The 23,352-nt window shown below is 35.9% G+C and overlaps 1 protein-coding gene across 5 annotated transcripts in view; it reads left to right on the forward strand.

Annotated features, from left to right (window-relative positions):
- The window catches only part of LOC116342276 (calcium/calmodulin-dependent protein kinase kinase 1), a 101,153-nt gene that overhangs the window by 70,425 nt on the left and 7,376 nt on the right, over positions 1–23,352 (forward strand). For 4 of the 5 annotated variants that reach the window (XM_031769786.1, XM_031769789.1, XM_031769788.1 and 1 more), the window contains one exon: positions 13,084–13,159. In XM_031769786.1, coding sequence (XP_031625646.1) covers positions 13,084–13,159 — 76 coding nt within the window. Of the gene's footprint in view, positions 1–12,360; positions 12,383–13,083; positions 13,160–23,352 lie in introns of those variants that run through there. The other variant, XM_031769790.1, reaches the window with a different exon arrangement.

Below are 23,352 nucleotides of genomic sequence, written 5' to 3' on the forward strand. Positions count from 1 at the left end.
AGCCCAAACCAACACAAAAGCCCAAGCCGACTAACTCAACTCCGAAAACAACACAGAAGCCTAAGCCCACACCGCAGAAACCTAAACCTAAGCCAAATCCAAAGAAACCTACCCAAAAACTCAAACCCACGACGAAAGTTCCAATATCAACGTCGAAACCAACAATAACTAATTCAACCATATCAAATTAATTTATTACAATAGCCGAAAACCAAATAGTTTTAATCTAGATGTAAATAAATGACTGTCATTTAATGATCAAAGTCAAATAAATTATTTTTTCCTATAACTTTTTGTTTGAAAATATTGTCAAATAATACTGACAAATCCGTCGGTCCATTAAAAAAGATGGAAAAATACAAAAAGATTAGCTAAAAAATGAATGGACATGTTCTTATCTGCAACATTACAGCTCAATGGAAGTACCGAAAAACATGTATGGGCACATGATTATTTATCATATTTTCGCTTAACTCTGATTCATCATATCATGACTCACGCGCTTATCAAATGCTCTTTTTTTCCATAAAATGTAGAGTGATTTTATGCAATTCCATGAATTTATCGTCATTTGCTTTCAATACTATGACCGAAAAACAAGTATTTTAAAATTAGTTGTTCAAGTGAAATTAAGTAATAATTATTTAAATGATGTCAAAGGCTGTTTGTGTGATGAGTAAATATTTTCTTTCGTCTTTTGCATCAACTGTACTGTATTGTAATCATATTAAAATTTGGATATTTCTGTTTAACAGTTGCTGCAATAACATTGCTCTCAGCCATTGTTGCACTGATGGCATTTTATGCATTTTTTTGGGTAAATATAAAAAACATGTATCTCTTCCATGTCGAAAATCACTACTTTGTGTTATGTTTTGAAGAAAAATCCCCAAATTGCAAGGCGAAATTCCAGTAAATATTATTGTAGCCGTGAATTAATGTGTACCGATGGATTAAGTGAAGTCAAAAATATTATGTGCAACGCCGAATTCGTGAGTCCATTTGAAATTGTTCGATTCATTTGAAAATTATGAGTTCTTCTTCAATTAGAAATTCGGTCGAATGTGTCGCAATGCGGAATATGTTGAAATAACAAATGAAATGAAACAACGATTGCTGGACGGTCATAATCAAAAGCGAAGCCAAGTTGCTCAGGGTAAACTTGATGGTGTATTTCAAAATATCACCGCATCACGAATGGCAACAATTGTAAGTCAAGCCGAATTTCATTTCAATTTTAATGAAATTTCAATTTTTCGTTTAGATTTGGGACGATGAATTGGAAATGTTGGCCTTGCAAAATGTGGCCCAATGTGAGATGAAACACGATAAATGCCGACGCACAAAGCGCTTTGTGTATGCTGGCCAAAATCTATATTCGATTTGTTCATATCCAACATTTAGTTCACTCAATGATGTAATTGATGGAGCGATGCAGCGTTGGTTTGATGAATACATCAATGTGCCAACAAGCCACTGGATTCAGTCATTTTCCGATGGTCCCCAACCCAAAGGTGTGGTCGGTCATTTCACACAAATGATCTGGGGCAGTTCCTTTGCAATGGGCTGTGCAATTGTGAAAAGTGCTCCATCGTCAAAGTGCCAGTATTTGGCATGCAATTATGCAACGGGAAATATGGTCAAATCACCCATTTTCAAAACCGGCCGAATGTGCGAGGAGTGTCAAAGGGGAATGAACACCAAATATCGTGGACTTTGCCGTGAAGACGAGGATTTCACTGATGATTCAATACTATTTAATACAAAAGATAGAACCGAATCGCCGCTTTTAGCCGAATGGTTACAGAATGGAAAGAAATTTGCAGATACAAATGCATAATGAATGAAAAACAGATGCTATTCACCAAAAAATGTAATCCATTGTCTTATGAAATGAATAAAAATTGAAATTTCCATCTACAATGTTGGTAAAAATAATAAATTCCATTTATGTAACACTTGAATAGCAAGTGTGAAACCCATTTCGGTGCTCGTAACTTACAATCCACCACCATTCATCGTAAGGCACGTAGTGTCATCCAATATCCAAGTGTGTAAATGAAGAAAACTTGTGCATATAGAAACAAATGTTTGAATTTACATTTGGTGCATTTCAATTTGTTGAAAGCTTGTGGCTTGAGTATTTGCAAACAAAGTTGACACAGTAACATTGATGCAACTGCTATTTTCTCACGATTGTGTGCTTGTTGTGTCTTTATGTGTTTTCAGTAAATATCGTTAAATAAACACAATTTACTCTCACATATGTGCTGTGCTCGGTAAATGCGTGGGATTTAATGGATTTTCTCGACTCCAAAAGTCATTATTCATTAACGCTTCACTTCGAGACAAATGTCAGACTCTCACGAGCAATAAATCTACAACAATACAATAGATATACAATTTGGAGTCGAATATGCCATATGTTATCTGTAAGGCTCGAAATTCACTTTTCCAATTCAATCAAATCTTCGCAAAAAGAGGGAAAAAAATCAAAATTGCAAGCTCAATTTAGGTAGGTCTTCATTTGAATTCGAGCCTGAGTCGAGACAACACTTTTTTGCTCCGTCGTGATATCGATTGAATGCAACGTCGTTGTGAGATATTTTTAAATCAGAGCATCTTGATTTGCTGCTGCTCAGCATATAGCTGAGAGCTGAGAAATGCTGAACTCGTGCGGCTAACGCATACGAAACGGATGGCACGCACACATGCATTCTCCCCGTTTAAACGGTTATAAACAGTTGATTGGACGTTCAATTCAAAACTCAAAACTTAGTAACCAGTTGAGTTTGAAATTGTGTTGCGACCGACATATGAGAAGCTGCGAGAAAAACATCACGTCGCATCCCTCGTTATTTTGCTTACGTAAGTGAAAGCAAGAGATGAGATGCGACGTGCTGTTTTTGCTCTCAGTCTTTCATATATTCTGAAAGTGTACGTCTAACGCATACGAAACGGATGCACGATACATATTCCCCTTTCACTTCGTATGTTCGCTGGTATAGTGTGTTACCGTTGTACTGGCAATAGCGTCAACGGCAGCACATACGAAGCGAAAGGGGAATATGTATCGTGCATCCGTTTCATATGCGTTAGCCGCACGAGCTCAGCATTTCTCAGCTCTCAGTAATATGCTGAGCAGCAGCAAATCAGGATACTCTGTTTTAAATGCGAAATTGAGTCGAAACTCGATGCATTCAATGATATTTTCCATTGAAATACAGAAAAATGGTGCCCTTTTTCACGCCAATTTTATTGCAAGAAATTCAAAAGCATCGAGATAAAAAGATTGAAAACGACAAGAGTGCAAAATAAGTGGAAAAGATTATAATGGAGGGAGCATGCCCTCATATCGACGTGACAAACGCGAATGGCGACGATAGAAATAGCTTCAAAGAGTTTGAAAAGAGAGAGAGAGAAAGAGAGAAATGGAATCGATTTAAAGTAATTGATTCATTATGAGTGTCATTAAGGACTGCTGAAGCAGCGATTCGCTGATGAAACGAATGATGATGTTGCTTGCGACCAAGTAACGCCAACGCAATTTTTTTTCCTTTAAAATTCCTGCTTGATACTGCTGCGTATTGCAATTTTCATCAGTGACCGGTTCGCGCATATTTCTATGCCTGATAGCTATGCTAAGCATAGCGGAGACGCAAGCCGCAACGCACCCTTCCACCATTCGATTCGAGCTATATTGTATGCGCACGGTCGTCTGCATAAACGAACATGTGTATTGTTCATATAGAGTGAACGGCGATGCGTCGGTTGTGTTTGCGGCTATGCTTGGCATATCTATGCTACCTAGCGTATTTAGGCAAGCATAGAAATATGCGCGAACCGGTCACTGATTTTCATCACTTAATTAGAGAGGGAGTAGATTTTTCGAAGCGCTTTCGCTGTGATGGCACATATTTTTCCTGACTGTTGATTTTTCTCGATTCGAAATTTGTTGCGCACACCGTGCATACATAGAGTGAAAAGAATCTGCAGAAATCGTTGTGTTGTTCTGTTAAATCCCACGAGAAAACATTAGAATAGAATAATTCACCGAAGATAAAACGAGAAGAAAAGAGAAAAATGGAGGGAGACAGCTCTTAAAAGCGAGAGAGATAGAGTGAAAGAAAATGAAAGAAAGAAGAAGAGAACGGGAATTATGCTAGATTTAGTATAATTTCATTTAAATTTCAATATTAAAAATTCCCTCTTGCAATACCATTTCATGTGAAATTCCGATTTAATTCAGTATTTCTCTCTCTCTCTCTGCATTTAGTTTGAATTTCCATTTTCTGCATAGCAATAACATCAAATTGCATACAAAATCGTACATTTAAAACAATCGGCTTGAATTCAATTTACTGCCACATATTCACAACATAGTTTAGGAAATTCCGAAATTTAAGCATATTATGCAAATGAAATGCATCATTTGTAATTGAAAACCCAACTGCATCGCACATTATGAGCAAACACATTTTCGAGTGCATTCGAAAAGCGTTTTAACGCATGTCAAATAGTGCAATTACTGTATGGGTGTAAGGAAAATACGGTTGGATGCATTGAAATCTGTTGTCGTATCAACTTAGTGGAATCAATAAAACATAATTATCTATAATTAAGTAAATGGTGTATAATTTGCATTTGGAAAATGTCAAACGAGTGATTGGCGTGGGATGAAATGAAACCGAAATAGATTAAAGAAATCGAGACCCAACACGCAAAAGAAATCAACCTTTAATGGAGGTTCTCTATCAAAATAATAACGAAAGTTCAAACGATCGTAAAACATCGTTTATTTTTTCAAAACGAATCGAAGAGAAAATCAATTGTTTTCATTTGATGGCGTAATTCAAGCAATCGTATGTGTTGCATTTACGTCATTTATAAACCACCAAATGTGAATGAATTTTTATTTAATCCACACATGCATGTCTACAATGAATAATTCATAAAGCGTGCATGCATTTCGGTGGCCATCGAATCAATTTGTATCGTGTCATTGCCAATGCCAACACCGACATTTTCATTTGGCATTATTTAATCCGTTAAATGGATGGGTTGGGTGTTTTTTTGACTAATTCCATCGGGGATTCGATTTGAAGCAAACTCAACTGAATAAATCGTAAACCGAACATCGCCGTGCATAAATTGATTGAAAACATTGTCGGAAAATCGATTGGTCAAATTCATATTTTGTTTGGTGATTTTAAGGCGACTTTTTCAATAACTTTGAGAGAAAATCAACACGTTTCTTCTCCAACCCTTTTTAAAAACTTTTCATAACATATATATTTTATTTGACAAACGACAATAAGACTTTTCTTGTTTGATATTCAAAAAAAACGAGAGGAAAAGCAGAAAACTGGTGTCACACCGAAAAAGATACACGCTTAATGTCAACGGTTAAAAAAAGTTCTTTCCATTAGTGTCACCAGAAAACATCTGTTCGATAATGTAAACGGTACTTTGGTGCCATTGGCGCAAAACCGAAAAAATAAGCAGTTTTCAGACGCTTTATAATAACGCTACCCAGAATCGAATCACATTGTCACAGTAACGTCACTGTGTATTCCCATGCCATTTAAATTGGAAAGTTAATGAACATTTTTTTTTGCCAAATGAAATTAAAATATTTCAACTGTATTTTCGAACAACATGCGATTTTCAGCATAATAATCTTGGCCATTTTATTTCGCATGACCTTTTGGCTGCGATGAACTTTGAATTAATTAAAAATACATACGGTGGAATTGTTCGCCTGATTGTTGCAACTCGATCTTGACATTTTGTTTAATACAACAAGTCAGTAAATTTTCTCTTATTTTTCAGAGTGAAGCTGATTTGTGTAAAAAAAGTGAAAGCTCATACTCAAAAATAAAAATAAAAATGAATGACGAAAATATTTTGTATGGAACCTTATCCGAACTGGTTACAAATGACTCATTTATAGCGATAATGTAGGAGTTTCTAAAAATAACCGGTTCGTAATTCATGGTTTAATTGGTAATGTACATTGTTTACGAAAAAAAACAAGGGAACATGTCATCAGAATATCATTTATAGTGGAATCAAGGCAGGAACCACGTATAATATGACGTTTTGTTTTTGTTGCACGAATTACCGCGGTAATTTTTGGTCAAGTCATGATTTCGACGCCCGAAATTATGCCATTTAATAAATTCATCGGTTGCGTGCAGCGTGGAAATAAACAAGCCGCCGTCGTCGTTGTCATTCGTGCACACAAAATGATTTAATGCATATTTGATTACATGGCTTTTGATTCGACGTCCCTTTCTCTTTTTACCCTCTTTCTATTTTGTTTCTTTTTCTCCACCTCCTTCTCCCGAGTAAAGGTACTCACTAAATTATACAAGTTGCTTGAAAAATCGTTTGAATGTAAATGACCCCGGTCATTATGTCGATGACGGCAAAGTGAAAGGAAGAATGGCAAAGCAAAGTATAGAAAGCTATTTTTAGCCACCGCTGCTACGGATTAATTTCAAATCATTTAAAATCAAAGCTTCTTCGTCGAAATAGATAGCAAGTACCTTCTTCAATTACATAAGTCGATTCATTCCACTTTAAGAGGACTTCTTATCCACATGGGTATTCATTTAAAGTACAATATTTTCCACAATTTCCATTTTTGCACATTTCCGGAACAAAATGATTAATGATATCAAGTAATACTTACTGCAAATCAACTGCGCCTGGCTTGAACAAAAATAGACGAATCGAGGAAATATGGTTATTTTTCAGAAATAACAACATATTTCTCATGTTCTATTAATATTGCGAGCTTTAATTAACACAGTTTGGCCCATATGCACAGCTTTAACTCAATTTCCACGCAGAAAATATAGGTCAGACACGCGTGTATCCTTTCCATTTTTCACTGAAGGTACTTCTGATTTTTTGAAGCAATAAAATTGAGATACCTCCTGGAAATTTATGTTTTCCACCCTTTTCCCCGCTTGGTTAATGAAGTTCCTCTTTGGATTGTTCAAGTTTTGCGGCAGACAATTTCATTTCAATTTTATTCGGATAGTTTCGCGTACAACAAAAGAAATCTTTCGTCATTTCACCGCTTCAAAAAGTCATTTGAATTCTTGTTTCGACTCAAGTATATTCGTGTAAGTTCCGATTCATGTTGTTCGAATTATATATTCAAATGAAGAAAAAGTTTTGTCGCAATAAAGACGTTTTGATGTCTGAAAAGTTTTTTGTGAAGTGGAAAGTGCATAAAAGCTATTCAAACTTCTTTTAATGCATACCATTTGGGAAATCCGGTTCTCGGAGAAGTGAAAATTCTTGTCTTTTTCAGATTTCAAAAGGAATGATTTTCAAATCATCACGATTTTTGAGCGTGTTCTCAATGCCGACATTTTGCATGATTTTCGTTCAAAAGCGTGCGAAAATTCGCTTCAAATGAAGACTTCAAATCAATGTTTTCAGCTTCAAATGAAGAACTTGAGCTTGCCAATTGATGTAATCAGAAATCGAATGTGGCTCAACACATAATCAATGGAGTTCTAAAGCAAAAATTGCTCAAAATTATTATTATTCACGTAAAATCATTTACATGACTTTCTAGCATGAATTCATTACAGTTAATAAACGGAATGGAATATTCAAAAAAAACCTCGAAATTGTGCGTAAGATATCGTACATCGATTAGAGCACGCATTTGCGATTGTTTTTTTTTTGAATTCTTGGAAAAATCATTTGGAAATTAATTTCCCATTAATCAAAGATAAGATATCAAAGAAAACGGGCGTATTTCGTCGATAAAATGATTAATGAAACAACAAACTTAAGGTCGTTTGAGGCAACTTTCGTTAATTTATACCATAAATTACGGTCGATCGTTTGAATTTATTACACCAACAAAAAATTGATAGTTTCCATTGGAAAATCAACGTAAATTCAAACTGCGCACTTCCGCACCCAGCTCACAGTGATTTGTTAACAGCAGGAGTTAACGTTCATTGTTGAGCATGAAACAAAAGCACACACTTTCACAAAAAGCATATACGTTTTTTTTTAAATATTTTACTTTACCGCTCACCTAGTGTGGGGAAGGTATTTTCTTTCGAATCAGAGTTTTTGGTTAAAGACATAAATCAATGAATATTGAAATATTCGTGACTTTTCTAGTATAATTATTCAAAAACGAGCTCGCCTTTTTGACTCTTTGTTCATTCTCAAGTTCAAAGTTTCCATTTCAAAAAAATGCCAAGAAATCGTTTGTTCCCTTCAAATCATGTAAAAAATTCAGAAATTGGTTGTTAGACAGAAATAATTCAATGAATATGTAAATGTGCGTAATTGCTGAGCCTTTGCAAAGAAAAAGTCGATGAAACTTTTCTATCGATTCGACTTTGATGTTGTGAATTTGTTCCATTAATTGTAATTTTGTGCAGGCGCTCATCCTTATTTTTGCATGAGTTGCGTCTGTCTAATTATTTCGTTGTGTGTGTGTTTGTGCGCTATGCTCATCGTTTTCATTAGTGCTGATTTAAAAATTCGAGAGTATTTGTTGCGTAATGAGAAAAATTATATCAATAACAAAAATATGAACTAAAACAAAAACGTTTGAGCCTCATAAACCGAGTCTGACGATGGAAACTTTGCTATTGCGTTGTCTTTATTATTTTTATGTGACGCATTCACTAAATGTTTGAACGAGAGATAAAGAGAGAGAAATAAAGCATGTGCGTACATGTGTTTTCTTGTATTAGAGGGCCGAATATATTGGATTTTATGCCAATTGCTTGTGTTGGCGTATTTAAATCTTGACATCGTAACGAGTTTTCGGTGAAAAGCAAAATGTTAAGCATGTCATGACAATAGCAGAAATCTACAATTTAAGCACAAGAACACACAACATAAATGCACTCTCATTTCTATGGTTACAGCTGATTTGAAGCTATATGGTGCAGCAGACACCAAACGCAATAATTCATTGGCCTGATTGAATTGACGCATGAGTGTGGCATTGTCAGTGCTGCATCTGAAACTACACACTATGTTCTTAAATCAATCCCAAAGACAGACACAGAGAATTTTTTTTGAAGATTCATTTAATTTTCTACAATTCTTCTCCAGGGATTTTGGGAACGGACGAATTTTTCGTTGTGATATTTAAACAGATAACCGTAGCTTGGCTATTTATTTTATAATTGTAATTGAAATAATAGCCACAAAAGACCATGGTCGCCGGTCAAAACCAAATATATGGTGTGATCGATTGTATCAGTGCGATGTCATCAATTTTCAAACTTTTGCACAATGCAATCTCTGTCAAAGCCCTCTGAACTCTGCCGTCATCATCTGTGCATCTGTTAATGTCATACATTTACGGTCTATTTTGCAGTTGTCCGCGCAATTTATGGCATTCGATTTGGATTGAACACACAATGCAAGCATAAAATCTACAATTACGTGAGCAATTTGAGTGGATGCGGATTTTCAATGCGTCGCTATTATTCATTGTGTGAACTTTTGTTGATGTGAAGTCATCACGTCTCAATTCCCGTCTGCGAGCTATGAGTTTATTGCCGTTGTAGCCGGTCAGCACCAGGGGAGCATCTGTTTACAAATAAAGTGCAAAGTTTGTTGTTGTTGTTTTTTTTTTTCGTTGTTGACAAAACAATTCCAAAATCTGTATTATTGATGGTGCTTTGTGTTTCTCTGACTCATTTTCTCCATTTTATTTATTGTTCTGGTCATCCTCCATTTCACACTCTATGCAAGCGGGACAATGTCAATGTTCACAGTAGCATATCATTGACATCGAACAAAAACCCAAAAACAAAATAGGCTTTCACAAAATTTTGATCGAGTGAGTGGAACTGGCTTAAAGCCGCCGAGACGTCTCTCACTGTGTCTCGTCTTTCCTTTTGGTTAAGACGAAATACGCGACAAAAATTGAAAACTTTGTGTGCCATTTTTCACTCACACAACAAAATGTGCGACGAAAAGTTCGACACGACGACTTTTGGGATCTGATGTAAAAAAGGACCTGCTGAAGCCGTGGCATCGAATTGAAACATTCAAAAGTTTGAACAAGGACACATTGGATATTGATCGATTTATGCCGTGGTAAAAGTCAGTCTTAAGTACGAGAAGAGGGAGGAAGAGAACTTGAGAAAATGAAAGAGAAATATAAAGAAGGCGAGATTACGGTATGTAGAGAGAGATAGAGAGAGATAGAGAGAGATAGAGAGAGAGAGAGAGAGAGAGAGAGAGAGAGAGAGAGAGAGAGAGGAAAAAAGAGAGAAAGTTCTTGAAATTTAGTTCGAAATATAAATAGCAATCGAAATGAAAGAAAACGTCGTTGAAAGAAGCTGTCAAAATGTGAGACAGATCAAAACATTCAACTGCTATTTACAAGCAACGAAAGTAATCTCATTTCAACGGTGTGACTCGTTTTCGTAAATAGAAATAATTGATTCATTAACAATACCAAATCGAAAAGATTACATGCGATTTCACTAGCATTGCTTCTACCCAGGTTTCATTTTCTTTCACATCTATTTCATTAGCTCCTTTTCGGTTCCTCTCTGTCTCTCTTTTTCTCTTCCACACTGTCTCCCCCTCTCTCCCCTTTCTCCACCGCTCTTCTTTGTCTTCCTCACTCTCGATCTCTCTTTCAACTTTCTCGCCTGCCCCAAAATCTAAAATCCTTTAATAGCATCCAATGAAGCGAACCAAGCTCTGCTGCTTTGTAGTTCGTCGAATGCGAATAATTCATAGAAAATCGATATGAAAATGCAACAAGCTGTATTTACCCAGCATGCCAAATTTCAATTGAATGATTTTGAATCTGTCAATGATTTTAAGCTCATTGAACAGTGAAAAATGATGAAAATGAACGGTCTACGTGATACGAGTTAGGGTTTTAGCTGTGGTTATAGTCAACAAACTTTAAATTTACACATCAAAAGGCTTAATGATGATGAATTTCTTTGAAACCTTTACCTACCTTCCAAGCAGAAGTGTTGCGTGTTTTCGACACTCATTTGTTTTGGTTGCCGAAATTCGCTATCATATCACCATTTTCATACCATGAATGAGCCATTATGATATTTTCCCTCGTACCACATCGTCGGTTCATCGTAATAGTGTATACGATAGGCAAAACGTTGAGATAGTCATCGACACTTGTTGGCGTACATGTGCTAAAAATAAAATCGCGCCCAAAATGGAATTGCGTGTTTTGGTGGAGATCGATTTTTTTCCCTTCCCTCTTCTCTTTCATTTCATCAATTGAATCTTTTTTTCTCGAATAAATCCTACCTCGAAAAAAAAACCTTTGCACGACCGACGAGAGAAAAAAAAACGTGCGTGTCTCTCAATATTCACATGTTTACATAAAAAGTTGTCGATCGTTTGATTCAAGAGCCAAAGAAAAAAAAACAAATTTCATTTTGTTTGCGTTAGTATGTTGAATGCACATCGCACTACCATCACTTGCTTTCTATATCACCTGTATATTTTTTTTGAGCTTCACGTTCCGAGCGACATCTCTATGTGCTTGGCATTGAACTCGCGATCCAAACGAGCACCAAAGGCAATTAAAACATTTTTTTTTTGGTGCGAAAAAGTCAAAAATGTCAACTGATTTTGTGTGAAGAAAAACCATGTGATATGCAACGTCCTCGCAGTTAATTTCGATGACACAAACTGTGCAAAGTAATTTCAATTTATTTTCCATCACAAATTCACTAAATACAAATAATAAATCGGTTTTTGTACAATTTACACGGTATATCTTTATCGAGCGTAAAATGACAGACGTCACAACAAATGATTCCGTATTCAAACTTCAAACAATTAACATTCTACACAAACTTTTTGTTCTAATTTTCATGAGCACATAGAGATGGCGCCATCATGCAGTTTTTTACATTATTTGCCATTGTAAGTGATGGTAGACATCGCATGTGTATATTGCCTTCATTTCGTGACTCGAATCCTATTAACGCTCAGGGTTGTTGCGGGCAGAAGGAAGGCGCCCCATGATGAAAGCGAGGCGGAAGAGGAATGAGAAATATAACGGGAAAATTGAGAGGATAAGAGAAAGATGGGAGCTAAAAAACAGAAACATTCCACCGTATATACCGGATGTGGTGTTTTCAACCTCATTTGTAGCTTCAGTCGGGGTTTGACAAAACTCGAACGTGTAAAATCCGAATAAAACAGCTGGTATTAGGTGCAGTCCATAAAAAAAATCCGAAGCGGATGAAAAAGTCATAAAAATTCGATTTTTAAACTTGAAAACTCCCAACAAACGGCAAAGAAGTTTATGAATTTTGGATTATGGGAGCGTATTTGTTGCGTGTAAACGTGCTAAATTAACATATATATCTAACAGGTTTGTTTACCATGTCTATGTGCCAATTTTATTGTGATGATATATGTTTTTCTCTTCGACACATTTTGTTGAGTTTTAGTCCACTTTTTTTTAGATGGAATGAAATAAAACATTGCACTTCAATGGAAAACCCAACTAGTTTAAGTATCGTCATTCCAATCTCTTGTTCAATACTGGGAAATGGTTGATTCTCATTGCTATGTAGATTTGTGTTACTGTAGTGACATAAGCAAATATTTAAATAAATCCTTTTTACCTTGCTACATTCAGTCTTTCTTTTGATTTTATTTTTTCCATTTATTTCTTCAATCTCTTATTTTCTGTTATTCTGTGCTTTGAACGGAGGAAGAAAGAGGGAGTTCGGGGGAAAGGGAGAGAAGGGGAGAAAGGAAGAAAGAGAGAAAAAAGAGAGAACGAGATGGATATAAAATGGGAAAGGGACAATGGGGGATCGAGGGGGAGGGAAAGAGGTTGAGCGAGGTGAAAGAAAGGGTAAGAAACGGAGAGTAAGAGAATCCCAAAATGAAAGACAGAGAAAAAAGAGTGGCAGTTGTTGACCTCTTTTTCTCTCCCCCTCTCGGCTGTTTTTCGAAAACACTTACGAAACACAAATTCAATTAAACCGATTTTTCTATTTCTTTTTCCTTCCATTTTTTTCAATCAAGTTTAATGGATGTTTTTATTCCTTTTTTTCATTGCAGCTGGTGGCACATCTTGGTCTAGTAATGGAGGTGGATGTGGAAATCAATGCAAAACATTAATTAGCAAAATGCAACGGTAAGCAATCTTTAACCCCAACGAGCGTACACTTTTTTTTTCGTCTTATCCATTTGAGCTCTTTGAACATGAAAACAAGATAAATGAGAGTTCGCTTTAATCGCTGAGCTGGGCTTTTTTTATCATCAAAATTTAATTAAATCACAAAAATCCATGGTGAATTCTGGATTTGCAGCGACTATCAGCGGTTTTTAAATGACTTTATGTAGGTTCACACACTAGATGTGCGGAAAATGGAAAAATACAGGTCAGATGGAACCGTAGCTTCGCTTCTGAGAATGGTTTATTTGAAAAATTTTGCTCATTTACTGAAATTTGGTTCCAAGAAAACGACACTTCTGCCATATTTACGGGATTTTAATCTCGTTCGGAGAAAATCTTCTCTGTTTTGTTACTTTAAAGTTGAATTCGACTTTCTGTAGTGCGCATTTCCCGAATCAAATGCAATTTCCGTGAAAATTTTCCCAAACCAAACTAAAACATCATGAATTATAAATATTGGCTTGAAATCGTACGGATACATTATGTGTTCCATTTTGTAATATTTGGCATTCATGCCGGGCAGATGTTTCATGTAGCCATTTGAAATTCATAGTACAGCAATAACACACGAACGAATCGAAATATGAACAAACTTATGTGTTTACTCTGTGGAGTATGCACAATTGCACACATTTTATGCGATGCAAACTTTTCACTGTATAATGAACTTCAGCTCATAAAATATGAAATATATGTGCCAACTTGTAGAGAATTCGGAAATTTTACAGAAAAATGCTTACCATTAGAATCAAGGGGGCTATTTTTTGAAAATATGGTATCTTATATAACATAAACATACTTTTGACCGTGGTGCTTTCGAAAACTTTCTTTTTCAAAGCGATAAATTACTGTTTTAAACAGTTTTCATTCATTGTGAATGAATTTTTATAATAAGAGGTATTTTGGCTATTTTTTGAACGAAAACCTTCATTTTTTAAGATTATTTTTGCTAAATAATAAGCATTTTAGAGCAATAATCCATGGGTTTTGACGAAGAGAAAATCCATTGCAAATAAGTAAATAATGCAAAAACTATAGAACAAATTAAATTTTGGCAAAAGTTCCCTTTCGAATTCAGTAGAGTTGATCATTTCAGAGTTTATCTTGCTAATTGAAACCGAAATGCCAAATTGTTTCGAAAACAATGTAGGTCAGCACTCAGAAGTATTTGATCTGTTTGCGCTTTCAATTCAAACAAAGTATTCTCCAAAATCGGTTTCGATTCAATTTTGCCAGAACTTCTCTCATTTATTATTTGTTTGAAAATGTGAACCTTTGCGATGGTTTCATTTCGAATATAATATGATTCAAATTATCTGCAGTCCAAGTTCCTTGCAAAAAAAAGTACGACCCTCATTCGACTACTATCAATAACCAAACATACATATTACTTTAGTTCTCGGACAGAAAGACACTTGAAGAGGCCACATTCGGACCAAATTCGGAAACACAAAATGTGGCTGATTTAAAGTTTTCGAATAGTTCAACCATATTTGGTTATTTTCCATGTTAGATTGGCAGTGTTATGATATATCTTTTATTTTCAACAGGTTTGTCTCTAAATTGAAAATACAGGGGGAGGAAAAATTTTTAAGCCTGACATATAGACGGCACTAGTTACAAATTGTTCTTGTGCTGTAATTGACGTACGAACTGTCAATAGTATTGCAGAAAAAAATTGAGTTGATATCTGTCGTCGTTTGTTTTCAACATCATTGCATACCAAGTAACCTCGATATTTTTGAAAAAATGGATAAAATCGAATATCGTGCGGTGATTAAGTTTCTCACAAAAGAAGGTGTGACACCAAAGGATATCAATGATCGCTTGCGTGCTGTTTATGGGGTCCTTGCCCCATCGTATGCCACAGTAAAACTATGGGCAAAACAATTCAAGTGGGGTAGAGAATCATTGGAAGATGATCCTCATACAGGTCGACCAATTGAAGCAACAGCTTCAGATGTAGTGCAAAAAATTGAACATCACGTGCACGAAAATCCTCGAATGAGCAAGAAAGTGTTAGCAGCAATGTTTGACATCTCAGAGAAGAGTATTTACAACATACTTCATGAAAAATTGCACATGAGAAAGGTTTGCTCGCGATGGATTCCAAGAACGTTGAACAAATCCCAAAAAGAAGAACGAATTGCTGCTGCACACGAGTTTCTCGAGTTGTTGGAATGGAATGAAACGGACACATTTGAGGGAATAGTGACTGGCGACGAAACCTGGATCCACTACTATGATCCAGAGCTCAAATCACAGACGAAGGAATGGCACAAACGTGGTGAACCAGCATCGAAAGTGCCACGCAAACAAATTGCCACAAACAAAGTAATGGCCTCTGTATTCTGGGATGCCAAAGGCATATTATTGGTTGAATTCCTTCCAAAGAATACCACAGTCACGGGCTATTATTATGCACAACAAATGCATAGATTGCGTAAAGCGATCAGAGAAAAGCGTCCTGGTTTGCTCACTCGAAAAGTTCTTCTTTTGCATGACAATGCACCGCCTCACAAATCATTGCTTGCACAAGCTGCCATCAGGGAATGTGGGTTCGAACAACTCCACCATCCACCGTATTCTCCAGATCTGGCCCCCAGCGACTATTTCCTGTTCCCAAACACCAAAAGATATCTGAAGGGGAAGCAATATGAGTCCGAAGAAGAGATATCGAACGATATTTTCAACGTATGGGAGGACAAAGATGCCGAGTGGTTTGAAGGAGGAATTAAAGCATTGAAGCATCGATATGAAAGTGTCATTCGTGTTCATGGAGACTACTTTGAATAATAAATATAGTCATTTAAAAATACAATGTGTGTTTCTATATCAGGCTTAAAAATTTTTCCTCCCCCTGTAGTATATTCGACATATGTGAGAGCACCTCAACATATTCCACAAATTAGATTCTATTCAATCGGGGTTTTGGAGTAAAGCTCATTTTTGTATTTTTTAGTTCAGAATGCTCAGTTTTCGTCGATGGACAATATTGCTTTGAATTTTCCGAAAACCACTGATTCACTTTCAAAATGAATATTACAAAAATCTAACAGAGTTGACAACACAATTTGAGCATTGAGTCCAAAAGTGAATTAAATCGATTTTTCCGAATTGACCGAACCTTTAGTTATACAGGTGCCAGATGAAAGTTACTGATGTTTTATTTCTTGGCCGAACTATTTTTGGACTTTTTTTGGACTTTTTGTCGTTTCTCAAGAGGATACCAACTGTAAATGCGGTGTGCAGAAAAGTAATATTCGTATCTAAAACAATGGACCAGTCATAGTATGAGAAAAAACCAGAGAAATATGAATTTCCCTCCGAGAAAATGGCGCGACTCTCGACTTTGTGAGTCCAAAGCAATGCATTGAAATCCATTTTGTAGATAAACGAAGTTATTTCGCTTCAAATACACAGCAAGCGCAGAATAATTTTTATCAGCATCATTTAAATATTTACACAATCTAGTTTTGAAATCAGTTTTGAGCGCTTTCCAACTTTGATTCAGAGCTGGAAATGAAAACATTTTCTCACATTCTCAAACAAACAAATGCAAGCTCAATAAAAAGAAATGCTAACTCGTATCTGAAGTAATAAAAGCGATGAAAAGAAAAGAAGAAATTTGCAAAAGCAAATACCGGATGGATTAAGCGTTGTCGTAATGTAAAGAAACAATGAAAAACAAATAATGATGGGAAAGTGACAAAAAGAGACGGAGACATTAGAGCTTTGGAGTAAGTCTGAACGAAAATCGTTCAAAATGAGCGAGTCGAGTTTTGTTTGTGTTTCTTTTTTGGTTTTTCTTTATTCCCCGTTCACACAAATAAAATAGCTCAAACTACAGAATCGAATAGCTTTCTCTGCGCTTATTTTGAACTATTTCTGACACCATGAAAAAGTGTCAATATGAAAAGAACTTCGAAACGAAAAAAAAAAACCGAAAGTAAATAAGAACCGTCCATTGAAACCCCAATACAGAGTAAAAGTAAACAACGAAGTCAGTGGGTGAGCTGGCGAGACAAAAGAACAAAAGCGGCGACAAAAAAACCGTATGAAAAAATGTAAAACAAGAATGGCATGATAGTAATAAAATGACGATAAATCTGAAAATGGGTTTCCGGCATTTTGAGGTCTTTGCACATTTTTCTTGAAATGACTTCATACAGTTTTTGCACCATCACGGTTTTACAAATTCTCTACTGTTCGACACGAGACTCATTTTGCTCTCATTATTTGTTTAGTGTTTTTTTGGTTTTTTTGTCATTTTCGCTTGAGGCGGCATTCGATGCAAATAATGTTTCGACAATATCGCAAAATGGCATGAGCGCACGTTTTCCAACAATTGCAGTGAAATCGTCGAATATCCAAAAGACATTTTCTGTTTGTTGTTATTGGATTGCAGCGAAACAAAAAAAAACGTTCGCATTATATTTATGTTCATTCAATAAACAAAGATTGAAATCTTCATGCATTTTGCTTTTGTTTAAACACAAAAAACACACACACCATCAAATCCAGGCGAAAGCTTGACAAACGACAAACAGACGGAAGACATTTACGTTTGAAATGAATATAAGCAATTGACATTGGTTTTTTCAATGGCAAAATCACAATTCAAATCAACACAAAACTCAACACTCAATGGCATTTTTGCACGAAAGCATAAGTTACGACTTTTTAAAATTATAACTCGACTTTAACGACTCAATATCAGTTATGCAACGAGATATGAAAAGCATTCTTTGAAAAAATCAAATAAGAATTTCAATTGGGAATTTGAATATTCATTTTTATGCTCTTTTGTATTCGGCAAAATTGCGTTTGCTCCTTGTACTTTTTCACCATCTCTTGAATGGCGTATCAGAACCCCAATCACAGTTATTGTTTGCCAAAGCAACGGGTTTGAATTTCTCTTTTGACAACTGAGATTTTACCACGAAAATTTAATTTTCTCTCAGTCGTTTCGCGCTCCGTTTTGTGATTGAATAACATTTTTCTTGAAAAAAGAAGCAGTTGAAATTCCAAATGACTCGTCCACCGTTTTTTGTTTGAGTTGCGAATACAATGACAACGCAATATATATCCCTAGTTGGCAAAAGCCAGGACAGTGGCTGTCAGTCGACGAATGCTAAGCATGATAAAAATCCTTTTTATTCGTCCGGTTGGAAAATGTATGCAAAGAACGCAACCGCATCTACATAACTCTTTGCATTATTTATTCCGCACCGAAACAAAAGTGCTGTTCGGTCACCACTTGAACAATCAAAACCAAGTTTTTGACGCGCGGCGAGAGAAAAACTTTGGCGAAGTTGAGAAGGGTGAGAGAAAGAAAAAAAAGAAAAGAATGAAAGAGAGAGAGAGAGAGAGAGAGAGAGAGATAAAGGAAGGAATGAAGGGCAAGAAAGCATTCCTGTGAACGCGCGACGAATTTTACTCGACAACATTAATCGTATTTGACATGCCGGGGAAAAAATTCGTATCGAATCTGTCAGAGCGAAATTTGTGAATACTGAACAGGAACAGGTGTAAAGGATAATGACCATCAAACGAGTGATGGAAAATATATAATCGATACCCATTTCACTAATTTGTCCGACATCAAGTTCATCGACTGTCAAACTTTCACCGGTCTAATGGACCTTTTCTCACAATAGAGTCTCTCGTCAATTCAACCGACAACAAAATTCACAACAACAACACAAATGGAACAAAAACAAAACGGTTTTTCCGAGAAAAACCCGGTACCTACTTTGTTTGTTATAAAAAAACCCTCTTTAAATATTCAAATCGTATGTTTCCAACTTGCAGCTAATCGATTTCGACGTAACGATGAACCGTGAAATGATATTCTTAAGTACATTTATGTTTACAATCCTCGATAGCGCTTAACATTCTTTTGCATTCAATCACTATTCGCTTCTGCAGGACTCATCTCTTACTTAAATAAGCAATTGCTCATTATTTGTTGAAAAAGTTCGATGAATATTGGAAAACATCAACTTTTTACATCAGTTTTTCAACAGTTAATAATGGAGGTGTGTGTGTGTGGGTGATTTCACAAGCTTTCACGGGGGACGATGGAAAATGCGCAGGAAAGTAAGCAATTGGGGTCCCCTGTATGCAATAATTAATTGAATATTCGAAGTTTTTACGGTAAAGTTTTGCACAAACAATTGACGACAACAAGTGAAACTAAATGAATGCATCGATTTTTCTGTCATTCATTCACACCGCAAGACAATCGACGAGCGCATGAAATCATTGAAAAACTTTTAATTACTATTACATTCATTTTGTCGAAAGAGAAGGATGGAAGAGAGGGTTCCGTGCGCAATTATCGCTTCATAAGGGGTTATGACCTACAGTTAATCACGCACATAAAATCATTTCCCCAAAGAATCACTTTACTCTTTCACTCTGGAGCCTTGTTGCTTTATTCAATTTTTGTTGACTTCCCTCATTTGAGCTCATTTGATGTGCAACACATAGTTTACCGTCACCGTTATCAACCATCAAAAATAAACTTTGGCGAAAACGTAAATCTTGCACGCACAAACTTTTCAATTGACACAATTTTGTCAACTTCAGAGTGCATAAAGTAATGTTGCCATTTGATGTAATCATTGTCGTAAAAAGCAACAGCATAAAATCAATTATGTAACACAAGCAAATAGCTAACGAACTAAATTGAATGATGAAACAAAAACTTCAACTTCAGCTTTCGTTCGCTTTGTTTTATATTGGTTTCCTTCTCTTTTGGTTACTTTCTAGCTGAATTTTCGTCTCCCTCTTCTCTACGCGGTTTTCTCTATCACTTTCTCTTATGATCTCTTCTGCTATCTCTCGCTCATTATATCGCACTCTCTATCAAATCATCGTCTTTATCCTCATTTTCGCTCTATCATATTGCATTAATTATGCAAAACACTCAACGATACCAAGAAAATGAACAACCAGAAGAGGTATATTCGGTATTTTCGTCATTTATTCATCTCATATGCAGTTGCGCTTCAATGTGATGCAAACATCGCGCGGTTAAATCATTCCATGCACACGCACAGCCAATTCATTGTCATCATTGACATTATTATCACTTAACAAATTTCGAAACAAACAGCGAATTTTCACAATGCAATTTATTCATCGAATAACATAACTTATGTTGACTCGACGTTGGAATGGATTATGTCGTTCATCGTCACGCCACGCGGCATCTTTCAATTAATAATTCAAGACAGTCTGAACGAACAAAAACAATTGAATTCCATTTGAATTTTCCCTTTTTTTGGTGAAAAATAAAATGAATATCGCCTAGACTACACGGAGACAAACAAGTTAAGCCTTTTTTTCCACGAAAATCAGATTTATTTATTTAATATTAAATCAAGTTTAATTAATTTGAGCAGCAAGCATTACATGGAGAGACTAAATTGGATTTCACATCATTTTTCCATGGTGAAATGTATTAGAAGAAAATTATTGCATTGTTTCGAATTTACCTTTAAAAATGGCACGAAAACTCAAATTCAGAGATAGCTTCTCCCATTGGGTATAGATTTGACTTTGAAGTTTCGAAGTTACTTTCCATATATTTCCCACTTTGTGATGTGAATTAAACTTTTTTTTCGCTTCCCTTCGTCCAGACCCCCTTACCCTCCTCTCAGATTGCAAAACGTTTTGAAATAAAATGTCTTACATCCGTAAGATGAACTTTTCCGCACTGTGATCCACGACATGAAAGAAAACTAAATCTGACATTAGTTTTAGATAAAAATAATTTTCGAAGCACTTTTCTTACAAAAACTACTAAAGATGGGAATTTTTGTATCGGAGCCATGCCTATATGATATCGTAATCATGTGAAAATTTGCAGAGGTTATTTTTTTCACAAAAAGTTAACATTCTGAAAGTTTGAAGAAATTTCAATGCATATTAAGGGTACTTCCCATACAAAATTTCGTTTTATAGCGAAAAATCCAAAATATTGTTCGGGAGGTGCCCCTAATATTCGTTGAAATGTCTTCAAACTCTCGGAATAGTATTTATGTGTGATAAAAATAACCTGTGCAAAGTTTCAGCTCATTACGATATCATACAGGCATGGCTTCCATACAAAAATCCAAATTTTTTGAATTTTTTGTATGAAAAGTGTTTCGAAAGTTGATTGTATCGCAAAACTAACGTCATATTCGGTTTTCTCGTACCCAAAAACCCTCCAATACACATTTTTGAGTGTTTAAGAATACATTAAATATCACTTTTGGAAGAAAAATTGAATTTTTCCCATGGATGGCCATGGGCATCACACCAGACATGACACTTCACTCTGTCAACCAAAGTCGCTCAAAATCTAATGGTTTCTATTCCTCGGCATCCCCAATCATCCTGTGAAGTCAGATTTTGAATTACTTTTCTTGTTTGAAAGTTATCGTGTTAACAAATTTTTGCGTACAGGGTACAGCGTACAGGGTACAGGCTACAGGGTACAGGGTACGCACATACATTCGGACATCAAAAAAACGCTAGATTCGTGTTCCCTGGCCCCAAAAACACCCAGAAAACACATTTTTTATGAGTGTTAATTTTTCGACCGATTCCAATACTTTACCTTACACACTAGGTGTGTGCGGAAAAGTAAAAAGGTATATACCGTCAATTTCGTAAAGTACCACCATTTTCATGAAACACTTCATCAGTAATGATTGAAAAAACGGGCCAGATGATGATGTAAAGAAAATAAATAGAGATATTTAATGCGGTACACGTGAACTTTGCCAAAATATGAATTTTATTCACGAATCCATTCAAACTAGCATTCAAATTTCATTTGGCGAAACCCATAATTTGCGCATATGTTGCAGCGTTGGTTAAAGCTTCAATTGACTTTCGAGTACTTAGAATCGTCGAGTGTTTTATTGTTATTATGGAATTTTAATGCGCCGTTTTTAATATAGTCGAGTTGCATATGGCAAGGTTTTATGGCAAATAAACGTGAGTCATGCAAATAAAATGTGTGTTTGCGTGTTTGGCGAACATAAAACGCCGATAATATAAAGCGATTGCAATATTAAAATTTAATATTGACAAATTAATAATAATAGAGGCTTTTCTGTTGTCGTTGGCACACAATTTAAGCAGCCATTTCACGTTATCTATTTTTGGTTTTAGTCTCTCGGTGCTCAGCCGTTTCCCGTTGAGTAACAAATGGCATTTGTATATGCATAATAACTTCATTTTACTATGGAAAAATTATCATTTTGAAATAAAGCAGCTTTGCAATTGAAATCGTGCAAATGACCTTTGCCACGTGAATCAGTTGCTTTGTGTATAAATGTTGGAAAAACGCACGGAAATTATGGAATGAAAAATGAACTCAACATATAAACACAAACCCTTTCTCTCTCTCTCTCAAACACACACACGCACAGAGAGAGAGAAGCGGAGAAAATGCGGTCAATGCAGCAATATTTAATTGAAAATCTTTGCTCAACGTACACGAAGCGAAATGGTTTCCAAAGGCTGATGGAGCTTTTTAATCTCATTGCATTCGTTCGTTTGAGTGGTTTAAAATTATGTGCAAACTCATTGAGACCGAGCACCATCACTATTCATCACTTACAAGTGCTACTTGTCTCCAAAAATGAATGCAAGAGGGAGGACATGAATGGAGTTGTTTCGACTCCTGTTGATTTTTTTGCTAACACTTTCTCGACCATTTCTGCAGGCGAAAACTATAAGAAAGTCCTTTCCTTATTCTTCATTTAGTTCTCTCAATTTTTCTTTCTCTTCCTTCTGCCCACTTTGCCCCTTTTTCACATTCTTTCTCTTTCTCTCTCTCTCTATCTTTCGTTCTCTCCTTTTTTCTTCCTCTCTCTCCCTCTTGCCCAATCTTCATCTCTCTCATTCTCACCCCGTTCGCCAATTTCCCATACGTCATAACATGCACCGTCCATCGGCATTCACACACACCACCAGAAAACAATAGGAAGCCAAGATTGCAATTGGATATTGTAGCCAAGATAACAATGGAACTAAAGAACGGAGATATCAATGTAAATGGTGTATACCATGCGAAAAGTAAAATGCAATAACTGAACGGACTGTCGCTTGCCATCAACACAATGGCGCAATAAAAAATGGAACAT

The sequence above is a fragment of the Contarinia nasturtii genome, unplaced genomic scaffold, assembly GCF_009176525.2.
Source record: "Contarinia nasturtii isolate CC-2019 unplaced genomic scaffold, AAFC_CNas_1.1 Cnas_scaffold_861, whole genome shotgun sequence".
Taxonomy (NCBI): Eukaryota; Metazoa; Arthropoda; class Insecta; order Diptera; family Cecidomyiidae; genus Contarinia; species Contarinia nasturtii.